The 14,586-nt window shown below is 39.6% G+C and overlaps 1 protein-coding gene across 2 annotated transcripts in view; it reads left to right on the top strand.

Moving 5' to 3' along the window:
• ARL15 (ADP ribosylation factor like GTPase 15) overlaps positions 1-14,586 on the top strand; it is a 266,297-nt gene that overhangs the window by 137,118 nt on the left and 114,593 nt on the right. The window contains exon 5 of one of the 2 annotated variants that reach the window (XM_061617882.1): positions 3,997-4,078. The exons of the other annotated variant lie outside the window; for it this stretch is intronic. Coding sequence (XP_061473866.1) covers positions 3,997-4,050 — 54 coding nt within the window. The 3' untranslated portion in view covers positions 4,051-4,078. Of the gene's footprint in view, positions 1-3,996; positions 4,079-14,586 lie in introns of those variants that run through there. 2 annotated transcript variants of the gene reach the window in all.

Genomic DNA, 14,586 nt, shown 5'->3' with positions numbered 1-14,586 from the left:
CTATGTCCCCGTTTGTCCCAGTGCAGGTTTTTCATATGTGGATGTCTACTCTATTGTTAGAACCCAGATGGGAGCAGCCTAAAGCCACTTTATTAATCAAAAAGGCCTATTTACACAATACCCTGCTGTTCATCTGTGTATGTTGTATCCTCTCTTGAGTACATTAAGTTCCAACTCTCAATCCTGATACATTATTGAACAGGCTATTTTTTAAATAGATTTGAGAAACTTCAGTGCATCCTAAGGGTGACTAGGAAACAGCAACCTCTTGGATCAAATCAGTTTGGCTTTGGTTTATTAATTTGAAGAAAAAATCTTTCCAGTCTTAGCTCCAAGGCCTTAGCTATTTTCTTGGCATCCAAATAGATCAGTTGATAGGGCTGTATGATGAGCAAAGTGTAGGCTCTTTCCCAGTTAATTAAGCATTCCATTTTCTGCTAATTACTATAATGCAGTCTTTGTTTTGAATGGCGTCCAGGAACCTTTGTCTGAATGGTTCTATAATGCTGTCTAGGAAGCTCTTATAGATACCCATTGAAAATGTGCTCCATTGAAAACCCATCTGGGCCTTGTGCTTTTCCCCCCTTTTAATTGCCTGTTCAGACTTTTTTTCCTTGTCAGCTCATAGTTTTTTGTGTGTGGCAAGCTTGTCCATTCTATGGAGTTTGATTTTTATCTAGGTGTTCTCTCATGGGTTTTATCATGGGGCTTGTTTTGTTGTGTTTTTTGGTCTATAGATGCCTGTTGGTAGCTGGAGCTGACAATATGATTTTGTTGAGTCTGACACACAGATTTGTTAACTGTTTGCCTTCTTGGTTATCCATGCATATAACATCCATGCATATAACCTTTGGACATATTCAAGGGTTTTTATGTGATAAAAATACAAATTAAGTTTGTTATTTTTAATCAACCTATTAGTTGCATCTTGGTAAAAGTAAATGTGAAACATCTTGCTTGCAAGTCTTACCTCTATCCTAAGCAGCTATGTAGTGAAAGGCATCAGAACGGGAACCCAGTTACAATCCTGGTGCCACCATCCTATCTAGACTGGAGTCTTAAGCCCAGCGGTGAGTGTTTCATTCCCCTGGGCCAAGGCAACTTGCTTAGCAATTATTCGTATCCCTTTTCTACCCCCTCCAGCCACACCCCAAATGCTGCCCCCTTGATGCCTTAGTAGATCAGCTTACTGAGTCATGTGAAGGCCCTGTAAATCAGCCGTCTGCTGTTTTAAACAAATGCTGGACTACTGCTACACACAGTTGCATGTAAAATAGCTTGGGCCAGAGTAACTCTGAAACTGGTGATTTTAAAAGGTTATCTATACTCATACAGTGCAGTGTTTAATGAAGCTTTCACTTGTAACACAAAGTAAACTGCCAGATAGATTTAGTTTGCCATATGTCAAAGTTCTTTGGAAGAGTGGCTGCATTCAGAGACTGAGAGTGTGTAAACCAGGAATGGGGGCCTGTGGCTTCCCATGAACCCATAAGGTTGTTGGACTATAGCTTCCATAATCCCTGACCAGAGCTTGGAAAAGTTACTTTTTTGAACTACAACTCCCATCAGCCCAATCCAGTGGCCATGCTGGCTGGGGCTAATGGGAGTTGTAGTTTAAAAAAGTAACTTTTCCAAGCTCTGTCCCTGACCATTGGCTATGCTGGCTGTTGCCAATAGGAGTTGGAGTTTAACAATGAGACTTCTAGTCCAACAGTATCTGAAGGGTGCAACATAGGCTACCTCTGCTCTAAACCTTTGCAGTATGATACTGAGATATTTTAAGAAAAGAAGCCCAAAGGTGTTGTGTGTTAGCCTGGTGGACAATATTTCTTTATTGCCTGCATTCATATGAATGACATTACTGTCTAAAACTTCAGATCCCTTTAATTGGCCAGGCATTCGAATCAACTCAGATGTTTGGCAGCTTCTTTGTGTTTGTTTTTTTGAAATATCTCCTTTGAGCATTAAAAATAGTCATAAAATATGAAATTCACATTCACGGCAGACCTGTACATCTTATATCTGAAAAATAGCTTAATTTGCCCTATTTGAAAGTGAGGTGGTGGTGATAGAAAGATATCCAGTAATATACTCTTGCTGCACACAGACTTTTATGTTACCTAATGGCTGTGATGTAGAATGTCTATAAACGTAGAAGGAAGGAAACTCTCAACAAAAGACTTCATCTTCTGCAAAGCACAGGACTGAAAAGCAAGAACCTAAAGGAATAGTAGGTAAAAGGAGTCGGGATCTGTGCACAAAAAAAGGAGGGGGAGCAAAGTCAGAAGATTGAAGGCTGGTGAGAGTGGGAGCTCTGAGAAAACATTGCTGGACCCAAGTGGATGGAAGAAAGTTACATGAGAGGCGTTCATGTGGCAGGCTGTTAGGTTGGTTTAAAGAAAAGGCAGAGAGACCTGGAAGGACAGGACCTGTGGAAACTATGGTGGAGACATGGAACTGGAGAGTGAGGGGCAAAGTGAAAGTGGGCCTATGCTTTCCAAAACATAGGGCCGAAGGACTTAAGAGGATGTGTGAATAAGGCTTCTTGTTAGCTAGTTCCATAAGACATTTGGAATCTTCTGTTTGCTGATTGATAAGTAATTTAATACATGAAGTGTCTCACCTGGTACATGGCAGCAATTCTGCTATTAGGGCACAATTGTTGTGGCTCCAGTCCACTGGAGAAGCCATTCCTGATGAGGAGGCAGCAAGTTCTGTACCGTATTCTGTGATGTATTGATACCTGAATGCAGCTGTTTTTCCTTGCAGGCCTCACTCTGTCCATCTTGCAGGCCATTGTCCCATCCTTCCTGTTTGACCAACCTGCTAGCTTTGTCTGTTAAGCAGATTTAGCTTGTGCTAAAAAGTAGTTTTGTATGCCTGGAATAAGACTATTGTCAATTCCATTTTGAGGTCCCCCATGACAGAGGAGTCATCAGGGTTTGCATGAATTCAAGGCATATGGATGTGGTCATACAAATTCAGTATTTATGAAGAAAAGAAATAAAATAAAGCAAACTATCCAATGTTTGCATATAAATGTGCACCTAATCTAAGGGATTTGTTATTACATTTAAGACTGAAAGCACCTAAGTTGCTCAATAGAACTATAGACAGCAGCAACATTGTAGGTCAATTCCCATGTGGCAATTGTAGTGTATGTTCCAACTGCAATAAAATCAAATCATTTACCAAACCTAGAGACCAGAAGTTATTTCACATCAAAGTTTTTTTTACATGCAATACTAAAGGGATTATATATATTGTGCAGTGTCCATGCCCACTTTTGTATGTGGGTATATGCCCACAAGGAAAATCAAAATACGCATTTGTGAACACAAAAGTTGTATTAGAACTAAGAAAGTACATGCTCCATTAGTAAAAGACTTTTTGGAATTTAAACATGATGAGAAATCTCTTCTATTTTGGTGTGTAGAAAAAATTAAAACTTCAGGTAAAAAATTGTGTAAACAGACAAGAAGGAGGGAAATATTTTGGATATATACGTTAGACACTTGAATGCCAAATGGGTTAAATGAAGAACTAGATTAGATGCCTATTATGTAGTATTATATCTTTCTGTTCATAGATTTATTTATTGGTTATTCCTAGCTATTGTCTGTGAGTCTTTTTGGTTCTGCTTAAATGATTCATGATAAGTTCTGTAAATTTAGTTCATTGTACTAAATATGTTAAGTACTGACAGAATGAAGCTCATTTACAGGGGTGTTAGTATTGCATCAGCCCTAACAACTCAGCATTGCATCATCCTTATACTGGATGCTGAGCCATTATATAAAAAACATATTAACCAGTTTATTTTTGAGTGTGGACTTAGTACAGGAAGCATATGCATGCTGTATACGAGTGAATCTAAGAGTCAGAAGTTATTACAATTGGGTGGGTGTATTTTTCATGGATAACTGAGATATTTTATATTCTTTTTTTATATTCTTGCCTAAATTGGAATATAATCCTTAGTGGTTATGTTTACAGAGGCTTATATCATGCTGCTTTACAGAAGAATTGCAAAGTTGTTTTCATAAATGATATCTCCAACAGCAACATAGTTTATATGGTAAGCCTGATTTTTAATTTAGTATATTTTTAGTATGAATTGGTACATTTTTAGGTTAATAAAAAGTATTTTCATATATCTTTGTTTTATATATATATTTAAGCATTGTATAACCTGAATCCACACACAAAGAGAAGCTCTCCAAATAGATGCCATTGATGAAGACTTAAATCAAGTCAAAACGTGTTTGGCATATTTTGGCATATTTGGCATAGTATTTGAAATTTGTTGTGCGTTTTACCTTTGCATTTTATATTTCTTTATTTGTACGCCTCTGCATTTTATTGCCGTGTTGCCATTATGAGTGTATGTATATTTTGTCTATAGAGCTAACAGTTCATGTCACACCCTGTGTAGTAAAGTGCATGTGCATTGGAAATTGGGCATTATTGTGTATTCTGTATATTTTTTAGAATCATATCATGTCTGATTAGACCTTGACTTTATTTGCTTTCCGACATTAGTAACAGAACAGTGAGGTTCAGCAATGAAATGAAATATGGCAAGAGTGCTGGCCAGGACCTGTTTTAAGGTTGTCATTCTGGCATCTTTTCAAATACAGTGCATTCCGCTTGAAGTATACAATATTCTGCTGCTTATCTGGGTACATTGACCATTTGGCATGAATGGCAACTACTAAAGCTGTGCCTCTCACCCACCATGGCCAGAGCTAGTTTATATAGTGCATTCTATTATAATAAAGAGTCTACTTTATTCTGTTTAACTCTGTTTTTTAAAATGATATTGGTGTTGAAATTACCAATAGCTTTTCACTTGTAGAAGTAATATGTTATTATCTGTAAAGGCTACTGCCAAGTGGGATTACTGAATTTTCGAATTAAAGATAATGCTAAGGACAATGTGTTTCATTACTTGTTGTGAAATGTAGTCTTTCTAGTGTATAATGGCACTTTGACAGAGGAACTGGAAATCATTCTCCCCTCTCATTTCTACAATAATAAGCAATGATTCAGCAGCAGACAAGCATACACCCTAAGAAAAATGTGACAGGTATTCAGCGTCTAAGAACAATCTTTATAAGGCTAGAAGCAGAGTAACTAATATGATTAAGTACCTATAATGATTATTTTGCTAGTACTATATTCTATCATTGGGCTTCATTGGATCTGAGGACATAACTGTTTTGTTCAAGTACTTTAAATATTGGAAGCCTGTTATTTAGTTACATAATATAGCAACACAGTTTTATTCAATGGAATGAGATCTGGTGGTAGCCATCACCACCTCCTCTGGGAGCAACTTCCATAGCTTAACTATATGCTGCATGAAGAAGTACTTTCTTTTATCTGTCCTGAATCTTCCAGCATTTAGCTGTTGTGTGTCCATGAGTTCTAGTGTTGTAAGAGAGGGAAAAAAGCTTTTTTCTATCCGCTCTCTCCATGCCATGAATAATTTTATAAACTTTTATCATGTCACCTCTTGCTTGCCTTTTCTCTAAACTAATATGCCTTAAAAGCTGCAACCTTTCCTTGGGAGTTGCTCTATCCCCTTGATCATTCTGCTTGCCCTTTTTTATCTTTGCCAACTCTTTGTAGTTATATGCCTTCATGTCGATTACGACTTATGGCGACCCTATGAATCAGCGATCTCCAATATCATCAGTTATAAACCACCCTGTTCAGATCTTGTAAGTTCAGGTCTGTGGCTTCCTTTATGGAATCAATCCATCTTCAGTTTCTTCAGTCATCCATTGAGGTCTTTCTTTGTTTTTAACTAGAGGTATTGTCTTTTTGCATTCTTCCCTGATCATGTCTCTGACTTCACTCCATAGTTGTTCTGGTTCTCTGTCAACTAAGTTTAAAGCCTCAAATCTGTTCCTTATTTATCTTTATATTCTTCTGGGATGTTATTTAAATTGTATTTTGGCATTATGATTGCTTTGCTCTTCTTTAGCTTTACTCTGATTTTCAATATGTACCACAGTCTGCTCCTGGTCTTGTTTTTGCAGAAAGTATGGAACTTCTCCATCTTCTGCTACCAATTATTTAATCCATTTGATTCCTATATTGACCATTTGGTGATGTCCACGTGTACAGTCGTCTTTTTGGTTGCTCAAAAAATGTGTTCACAAGAAACAAATTATTGGCTTCACAGAATTCAGTAAGTCTTTCTCCTGCTTCATTTCTGTCTCCTAAGCCTCATTTCCCCACAATTCCTAGTTCTTCTCTGTTCCCTACTTTTGCATTCCAGTCCTCCATGATTATCAGTACATCTTGTTTTGGTGTGTGATCAATTTCTTCCTGTACTTCTGCGTAAAATCTCTCCAATTCCTCTTCTTCTGCATTTGCCATTGGAGCATAGACTTGGATGATGGTTATGTTAATAGGTTTCCCGTTTAATCTCATTGATACACTCACTCAGACCTTATGTTGTAGCTCCTAATTTATTTATTTATTGCACTTGTATACCGCACCATAGCTGAAGCTCTCTGGGCGGTTTACAGCAATCAAAAACATTAAAACAAATATACAATTTAAAACACATATTTTAAAAACAATTTAAAACAATTTTAAAATTTAAAACAATATAAAAACAATTTAAAACACATGCTAAAACACATACTAAAATGCCTGGGAGGAGAGGAAAGTCTTGACCTGGCACCGAAAAGATAAGTATTGGCACCAGGCGCACCTCGTCAGAGAGATCATTCCATAATTTGGGGGCCACCACTGAGAAGGCCCTCTCCCTTGTTGCCACCCTCCAAGCTTCCCTCGGAGTAGGCACCCAGAGGAGGGCCTTTGATCTTGAATGTAGTGTACAGGTGGGTTCGTATCGGGAGAGGCATTCCATCAGGTATTGTGGTCCCAAGCCGTGTAAGGCTTTATAGGTCAAAACCAGCACCTTGAATTGAGCTCGGAAACACACAGGGAGCCAATGCAAGCGGGCCAGAATCGGTTTTATATGTTCGGACCGTCTGGTCCCTGTTACCAATCTGGCCGCTGCATTTTGCACAAGCTGCAGTTTCCAAACCATCTTCAAAGGCAGCCCCACGTAGAGTGCATTGCAGTAATCTAATTTGGAGGTTACCAGAGCATGGACAACTGAAGCCAGGTTATCCCTGTCCAGATAGGGACGTAGTTGGGCCACCAACTGAAGTTGGTAGAAGGCACTCCGTGCCACCGAGGCTACCTGAGCCTCAAGTGACAGAGATGGTTCTAGGAGAACCCCCAAGCTACGAACCTGCTCCTTCAGAGGGAGTGCAACCCCATCCAGAAGAGGTTGGACATCCACGATCTGCTCAGAAGAACCACCCACTAGCAACATCTCAGTCTTGTCTGGACTGAGCCTCAGTTTATTAGCCCTCATCCAGTCCATTGTCGCAGCCAGGCACCAGTTCAGCACATTGACAGCCTCACCTGAAGAAGATGAAAAGGAGAAATAGAGCTGCGTGTCATCAGTATAGTGATGGCAACTCACTCCAAAGCTCTGGATGACCGCACCCAATGGTTTCATGTAGATGTTGAACAGCATGGGGGACAGAACTGACCCCTGCGGAACCCCATACTGGAGAGTCCAGGGTGCTGAGTAATGTTCCCCAAGCACCACCTTCTGGAGGCAACCTGCCAAGTAGGAGTGGAACCACCGCAATGCAGTACCTCCCAGTCTCAACTCAGCTAGTCTCCCCAGAAGGATACCATGGTCGATGGCACTGAAAGCCGCTGAGAGATCAAGGAGAATCAACAGAGTCACACTCCCCCTGTCTCTCTCCCGACAAAGGTCATCATACAGGGCGACCAAGGCTGTTTCCGTGCCAAAACAAGGCCTGAAACCCGACTGAAATGGATCCAGATAATCGGTCTCATCCAAGAGTGTCTGGAGCTGGCCTGCAACCACTCGTTCCAGGACCTTGCCCAGGAATGGAACATTTGCTACCAGACTATAGTTATTAAGATTTTCTGGGTCCAGGGAGGGCCTCTTCAGGAGTGGTCTCACTACTGCCTCTTTCAGGCAGCCAGGGACCACCCCCTCTCGCAGAGAGGCATTAATCACTTCCCTGGCCCAGCCGGCTGTTCCATCCCTGCTAGCTTTTATTAGCCAAGAAGGGCAAGGATCCAGCACAGAAGTGGTTGCACGAACCAGTCCAAGCACCTTGTCAACATCCTCAAGCTGCACCAACTGAAACTCATCCAAGAAATCGGGACAAGGCTGTGCTCTGGATACCTCACTTGATTCACATGCTATAACACTGGAGTCTAAGTCCTGGTGGATGCTAAAGATTTTATCCTGGAAGTGCCTAGCAAATACATTACAGCGGGCCTCAGATGGTTCTACCATGTCCCTGGGACCAGAGTGTAATAGCCCCCGGACAATTCTGAAGAGCTCCGCTGGGCGGCAGATTGATGATTTGATAGTGGCAGCAAAATATTGTTTTTTTGCTGCCCTCACTGCCCCTAAATACAGCTTACCATAGGCACTTACCAGTGTGTAATTGCATCCACTAGGAGTTCGCTTCAATCTGCACTCAAGCCGTCTCCTATATTGTTTCATCGCTTTCAGCTCTGGGGCATACAACCTGATTGTTTTTGCTACATCACTTCTCACTATCAGAGCAACCCCATTTCTTCTTAATTTCTCATTTCCTGCGTAAATTATTTTGTAGTTGCCTGATTGAAAATGTCCCATTCCCATCCATTTTAATTCACTCATGCCAAGTATTGTAATGTTGATATGTTCCATTTCTTACTTGACAATTTCTAACTTTCCCTGGTTCATGCTTCTCACATTCCATGTTCCTATTGTGTGCGTCGTACAACTCCGGGCTCTCCTTTCGCATCTGTGCGCATCAGCCTCTGGGCTTCCTTTCGGCTTTGACCCAGCTGTGTCATTAGGCACAGCACTACTCGAAGTTGTCCTCTGTTCTTCCCTAGTAGCTCAGTGAATGCTGGGGGTCTCATCTTCCAGCACTGTCTCGTATTGCATTTTGGATACTCTGTTCATAGGGTTTTTGTGGTAAGAGATATTCAGAAGTGGTTTACCATTGCCTTCCTCTGAGTTGGAACACATCTTAGTCTGGTGTCTCAGCTTTGACCATTCCGCCTTGTGTGCCCCTGCTAAGAGTCTAGCCTCTTGGTCTAGACTCCTGATGGCATTGGTCTCAGCTTCTTCAACAATCTCAAACCCCCTCACCACATTAAGGTGTACATCCTAGAGGGGGATGATAACCCCAATTTCATCATTTTAGCTTCTAGAGATAGTTCTGGTGTAATTTGTTCTAACACCCAATTATTTGTCTTTTTCACAGTCTATGGTATGCACAAAGCTCTTCTCCAACATCACATTTCAAATGTGGTCACATCATAAATTGTATAATGGCATTGTATTACCAGCATCTTTATTCTCAGTACTTTTCCTAATGATCCCTAGCATGGAATGTGCCTTTTCTACAGCTGCTGCACACTGGGTTGACATTTTCATCAAGCTATCCACTATGACCTCAAGTTCTCATTCCTGGTCAGTCACTGCTGGTTCAGTCCCCATGAGCGTATATGTGAAATTAAGATTTTTTTTTTGCCTTGACATGCATCACTCTGCATGTGCATATCTAATACAGATTCTAGACTAAGTTGCTACACCTTTTAAAAGCAGTAAGATGGCATGCAGTGTACCCTTACTCTTTTCTTTGGGGCATCTTCTTACTATCTAATATTATTAAAAGCATCTCAGATGTAGAGCTGGCTGTCAGTTTTCATTTCTCAGTGCTAGAGTGGTTTTCAGAATGTTAAATAGTTGGCTTTGTAATACTTTACATAGGCCTTAAATAAAACCATTTAAATGTTTCTCCACAAAGTTGTTTTTTTATTTAAGAAAACATTGGCGTTAGGTACTGGAAATCATACCTTGCTTCAAAATACTTGTTGTTGTTGTTGTTGTTATTGTATTTATATCCTGCCCTTTCGCCCAGCAGGAGACTAGCAGGAGCTAGTCTGCATTACCTTGACTGCCAGTCAAAAAGCTATGATACAACAGTATAATAGTACTCTTTGCTTAACAATACTTATCTTGGAATGGAGATAGGAATGAAACCTAAATGTTAATTATGAAATAATTATGCATTATTATTTGGGCCCAGGAAATGGCTTTAAAGTGTTAAATGTAGTTCCATTGCTGACAATCAGTAGAGTCATGTTCAGCCAGTATCTCGAAAAGGGCTGAGACCCTATGGCTAGGATTCCTGAGGAAAGGCCAGGACACAGATATAATAAATAATCTTTAAAGAAAGAAAAGATTGTGAATGCTAAAAAAAAAAAATGACTTCCCACATTTGAAATGAAAAAGTATCTGTTCAAATGGTTGGATTTCAAAATGAATAAAAAGAGGCATGGGGTTGTATGATTGTATTCTGATTTATGATACAGAACATTTTAGGTGGAAAACTTTCCCCCTTCCTGAGTATCTTTTGATCATTGATATGGGTGACCCCATGCTTAGGCTTTCTTTCCTTCATTTGGCATGGATGGGATTTTTTTTGAAGTGTAGCTCTCATTTGGGAACCTCAAGCAGTTCCACTCCACTAATCTGTGATCTAATGAGCAATAATGTGGGGTTACAGTGAACATTTGTTTGCTTTGATGGGAGGATGGCTAGACAGAAAGTGGGAGAGAAGTAGTATCTGTGGAGAAAAGAGACGCAGATGATTGAACAGTATGAAAAAGACTTGTTAGACCACAGTAGTAAGCCTGATTTATTTCACAACAGGTCAGGGAAGACCAAAGCAAACTACTATTCAGTTGCAAGGTTTAAAACTCTTCTGTCCAAAAGCATTCTTATTTCTTTTTTTAATCATTCATATTTTTTTTTCAAACAAACAAAAAACATAGTAGAGAACCAGAAGAACTGTGGATTGAAGTCAGAGACATTATCAGGGAAGAATGCAAAAATACAATACCTCTAGTTAAAAAGAGAGAGACCTCAATGGATGAGTGATGAAATTCTTAAAATGGTTAAAGATAGAAGGAAAGAAAAGCAAAAGGAGACAAGCATGGGCAGAACCCTAAATGCAACAATACAGCGACTAGTACATAGGGACAAAGAGAATTATCACAATCGTTATTGTAAAGAAATAGAAGAGGACAACAAAAAGGGTAGAACAAGAGCCCTATTCCAAAAGATTAGAGAAATGAAAGGGAAATTTAAACCAAGAGTAGAGATGTTGAATAATCAACAGGGGAACACATCAACTGACCGAGATAAAAGGAAGATGGAAGCAATACACTGAATAACTCTATAAAAGAGATGCAAGGTTGACAGATTCATCCATATGATGAAGAACCAGAAATTTTAGAATGTGAGGTGAAAGCTGCTCTTAAAATACTTGGAAGAAACAAATCGTCAGGAACAGATGGCATACTAATAGAGTTGCTGCAAGTTACTGAGACTGAATCTGTCCAAATTTTGACAAAACATTTGTCAACAAATATGGAAAACTAAACAATGGCCCACAGACTGGAAGCTTTCGATATACATCCCAATTCCAAAGAAAGGGGATTCCAGGGAATGCAGTAATTATCGAATTATTGCCTTAATATCCCATGCAAGTAAAGTAATACTCAAGATTCTACAATAAAGGCTGTTACCATATATGGAGCGAGAAATGCCAGATGTCCAAGCTGGATTTAGAAAGGGAAGAGGCACCAGAGATCAAATCGCAAACATATGTTGGATAATGGAACGGAGCTAGGAGTTTCAGAAGAAAATCACCCTGTGCTTTATAGATTACAGCAAAGCCTTTGATTGTGTAGATCATGAAAAACTATGGAATGCTTTAAAAGAAATGGGGGTGCCACAGCATCTGATTGTCCAGATGCACAACCTATACTCTGGACAAGAGGCTACTGTAAGGACAGAATACAGAGAAACCAAGTGGTTCCCCATCGGAAAGGGTGTGAGATTTGTTTAATCTATATGCAGAACATATCCTACGGAAAGTGGGATTGGACCAAGATGAAGGAGGTGTAAAAATTGGAGGGAGAAATATCAGTAATTTAAGATATGCAGACGATACCATACTATTAGCAGAAACCAGTAATGATTTGAAATGAATGCTGATGAAAGTTAAAGAGGAAAGCACAAAAGCAGGACTACAGCTGATTGTCAAGAAGACTAAAGTAATGACAACAGAAGATTTATGTAACTTTAAAGTTGACAATGAGGACATTGAACTTGTCAAGGATTATCAATACCTTGGCACAGTTATTAACCAAAATGGAGATAATAGTCAAGAAATTAGAAGAAGGCTAGGACTGGGGAGGGCAGCTATGAGAGAACTAGAAAAGGTCCTCAAATGCAAAGATGTATCACTGAACACTAACATCAGGATCATTCAGACCATGGTATTCCCAGTCTCTATGCATGCATGCAAAAGTTGGACAGTGAAAAAAGCTGACGAGAAAAATCAACTCATTCGAAATGTGGTGTTGGAGTGCATACATGGCCTGCGAAAAAGAAAAATAATTGGGTGTTAGAACAAATTAAACCAGAACTGTCACTAGAAGTGAAAATGATGAAACTGAGGTTATCATACTTTGGACACATCATGAGAAGACATGATTCACTAGAAAGACAATAATGCTGGGAAAAAGAGAAATGAGTAGAAAAAGAGGAAGGCCAAACAAGAGATGAATTGATTCCATCAAGGAAGCCACAGACCTGAACTTACAAGATCTGAACAGGGTGGTTTATAACAGATGCTACTGGTGGTCGCTGATACATAGGGTTGCCATAAGTCGAAATCGACTTAAAGACACATAACAACAATGTATATCGTTTTCTATAAAAATGTTGAGCCGAGCTGCTAGAACATCCAACAGAATCTTAACATCCTGATTGATAAGGCAATCAGACAATAAGATTCCATCAGGCTTGGGCCTTTACCTGGCTTTGCTTTGACTATTAACCTTGCTTCAGACAAGACACAGGCATTGCACCTCCTGCATTGTATCATTAAACAATGTTACCAGCCTGCATATTAACACTTTCTTAAATTCATTGTAGATCTTGCACCCAAAGCCATCCAAGCTGGGAGCTTTTCCTCTTTTGAGGTTTTTAATAACTTTGAGTACTTCCAGATCTGTAATTGGGGCTTCTAATATTTCTATGTTTTGTTGGTTTAGAGGTTTAAGGCATGCCCTCTAGATCCATTGCCTAATGCTTTCCAGCAGTGGCCTGTCAGTCCTAAGTTTTTTATAAGATGACTTAAAAGCATCAGTGGTAACTGTCGTCGTGTCAAGAGGGACTCCATTGGCAGCAATAATTTTGTTAACTCTGCTCAGGGATTTCCTTTTTTTGAGAACATTTGCGAGTAGTCAAGAGCATTTATTGCCAAATTCGTAATATTTGTTTTTTAGATATATCACTGCAGTATTAATATAGTCAGAGCCTGGAGCTCAGCGTGCCTTCTGAGCAATACCTTGTGGGTTTTTGCTCACTCTGTGAATTTGTGCTGTGCCTCACGCTTTGAAATATCCTGAGCTAAACACAATCTCTCTTGAGGTTTTTGTTCTTTAGTGAAGACACTTCTTTAATACAAAGCCCATGAAGAACAGCTTTTACAGCATCCCGTAGGGTAGCCTGACTAACCTCTTGGTTATCATTTGTGATGAAATAGTCTGTAATGCCTTTCAAAAGTGTGTCTTTTATTTCTTTCCAATACGAGTGCAATTGGAAACCTCCAAGTTCAAGTGATGTTACTCTTCTCCCTGCATTGTACTTCAAGTAATATTGGAGCATAGTCTGAGATTGAAATAATTCCTATTTTTGCATTGGAGGCTTGTTCCTTCAGGAAAATAGAGATCAGGAAGTGGTCAAGACTCCCATATGACATGTCTGGAGGAAAAATATGGATATCCTCATACATATGCGTTCTCTTGTCCCTAAATGTCCATTAGGTCGTTCTCATTTACAGTCGTGTGAAATGCCAAGGCTCCTGTTCTGTTGTGAGTGGTTCTACTGATTTTGTCCAGAATTTTATTCATGACTAAATTAAAGTCACCACCCAGAATCACTTTTCCACTTTTAAAGCTTTTCAATGCATCAAAGGTATGATGGAGAAAAGAGTTGATTTTAGTTGTGGCAGTAGGTAATGCCCACTGTTAACTGAATTCCATCCACTATCCCTTTTACTAGTACATCACACCCTCTACCGTTGCTCCAAACATCTGAAACAATGAAAGGACATTGTTTTGCAAAGAGAATTGCCATGCCTCTAGCCTTGGAAGAGCCAAATGCGCTGTATCGCTCATCAATCCAAGAATGTTTAATATTGGCTCTTGCATTTTTCTGGTGTTTCTTATAGAAACATTATGTTTGGATGTTCAGTTTTGAGAAGATTGGCAACTGGGGCTTTTTTTATGGCTGAGCCCAGACCCTTGACATTTAATGATAACAACTTTAGCTTGCCCTCAGAGATTGTAAAAATGAAAAAGGAAGATTAGTGTCTCTCAGAATTCATTCCATACGTTAGCAATCATGCAAGATTCAGATGTGTAGTA

Source organism: Rhineura floridana, chromosome 1, assembly GCF_030035675.1.
Source record: "Rhineura floridana isolate rRhiFlo1 chromosome 1, rRhiFlo1.hap2, whole genome shotgun sequence".
NCBI classification, from domain to species: Eukaryota; Metazoa; Chordata; class Lepidosauria; order Squamata; family Rhineuridae; genus Rhineura; species Rhineura floridana.
The sequence above is the reverse complement of the archived record's forward strand: the minus strand, read 5'-3'. Positions and strand labels throughout refer to the sequence as shown.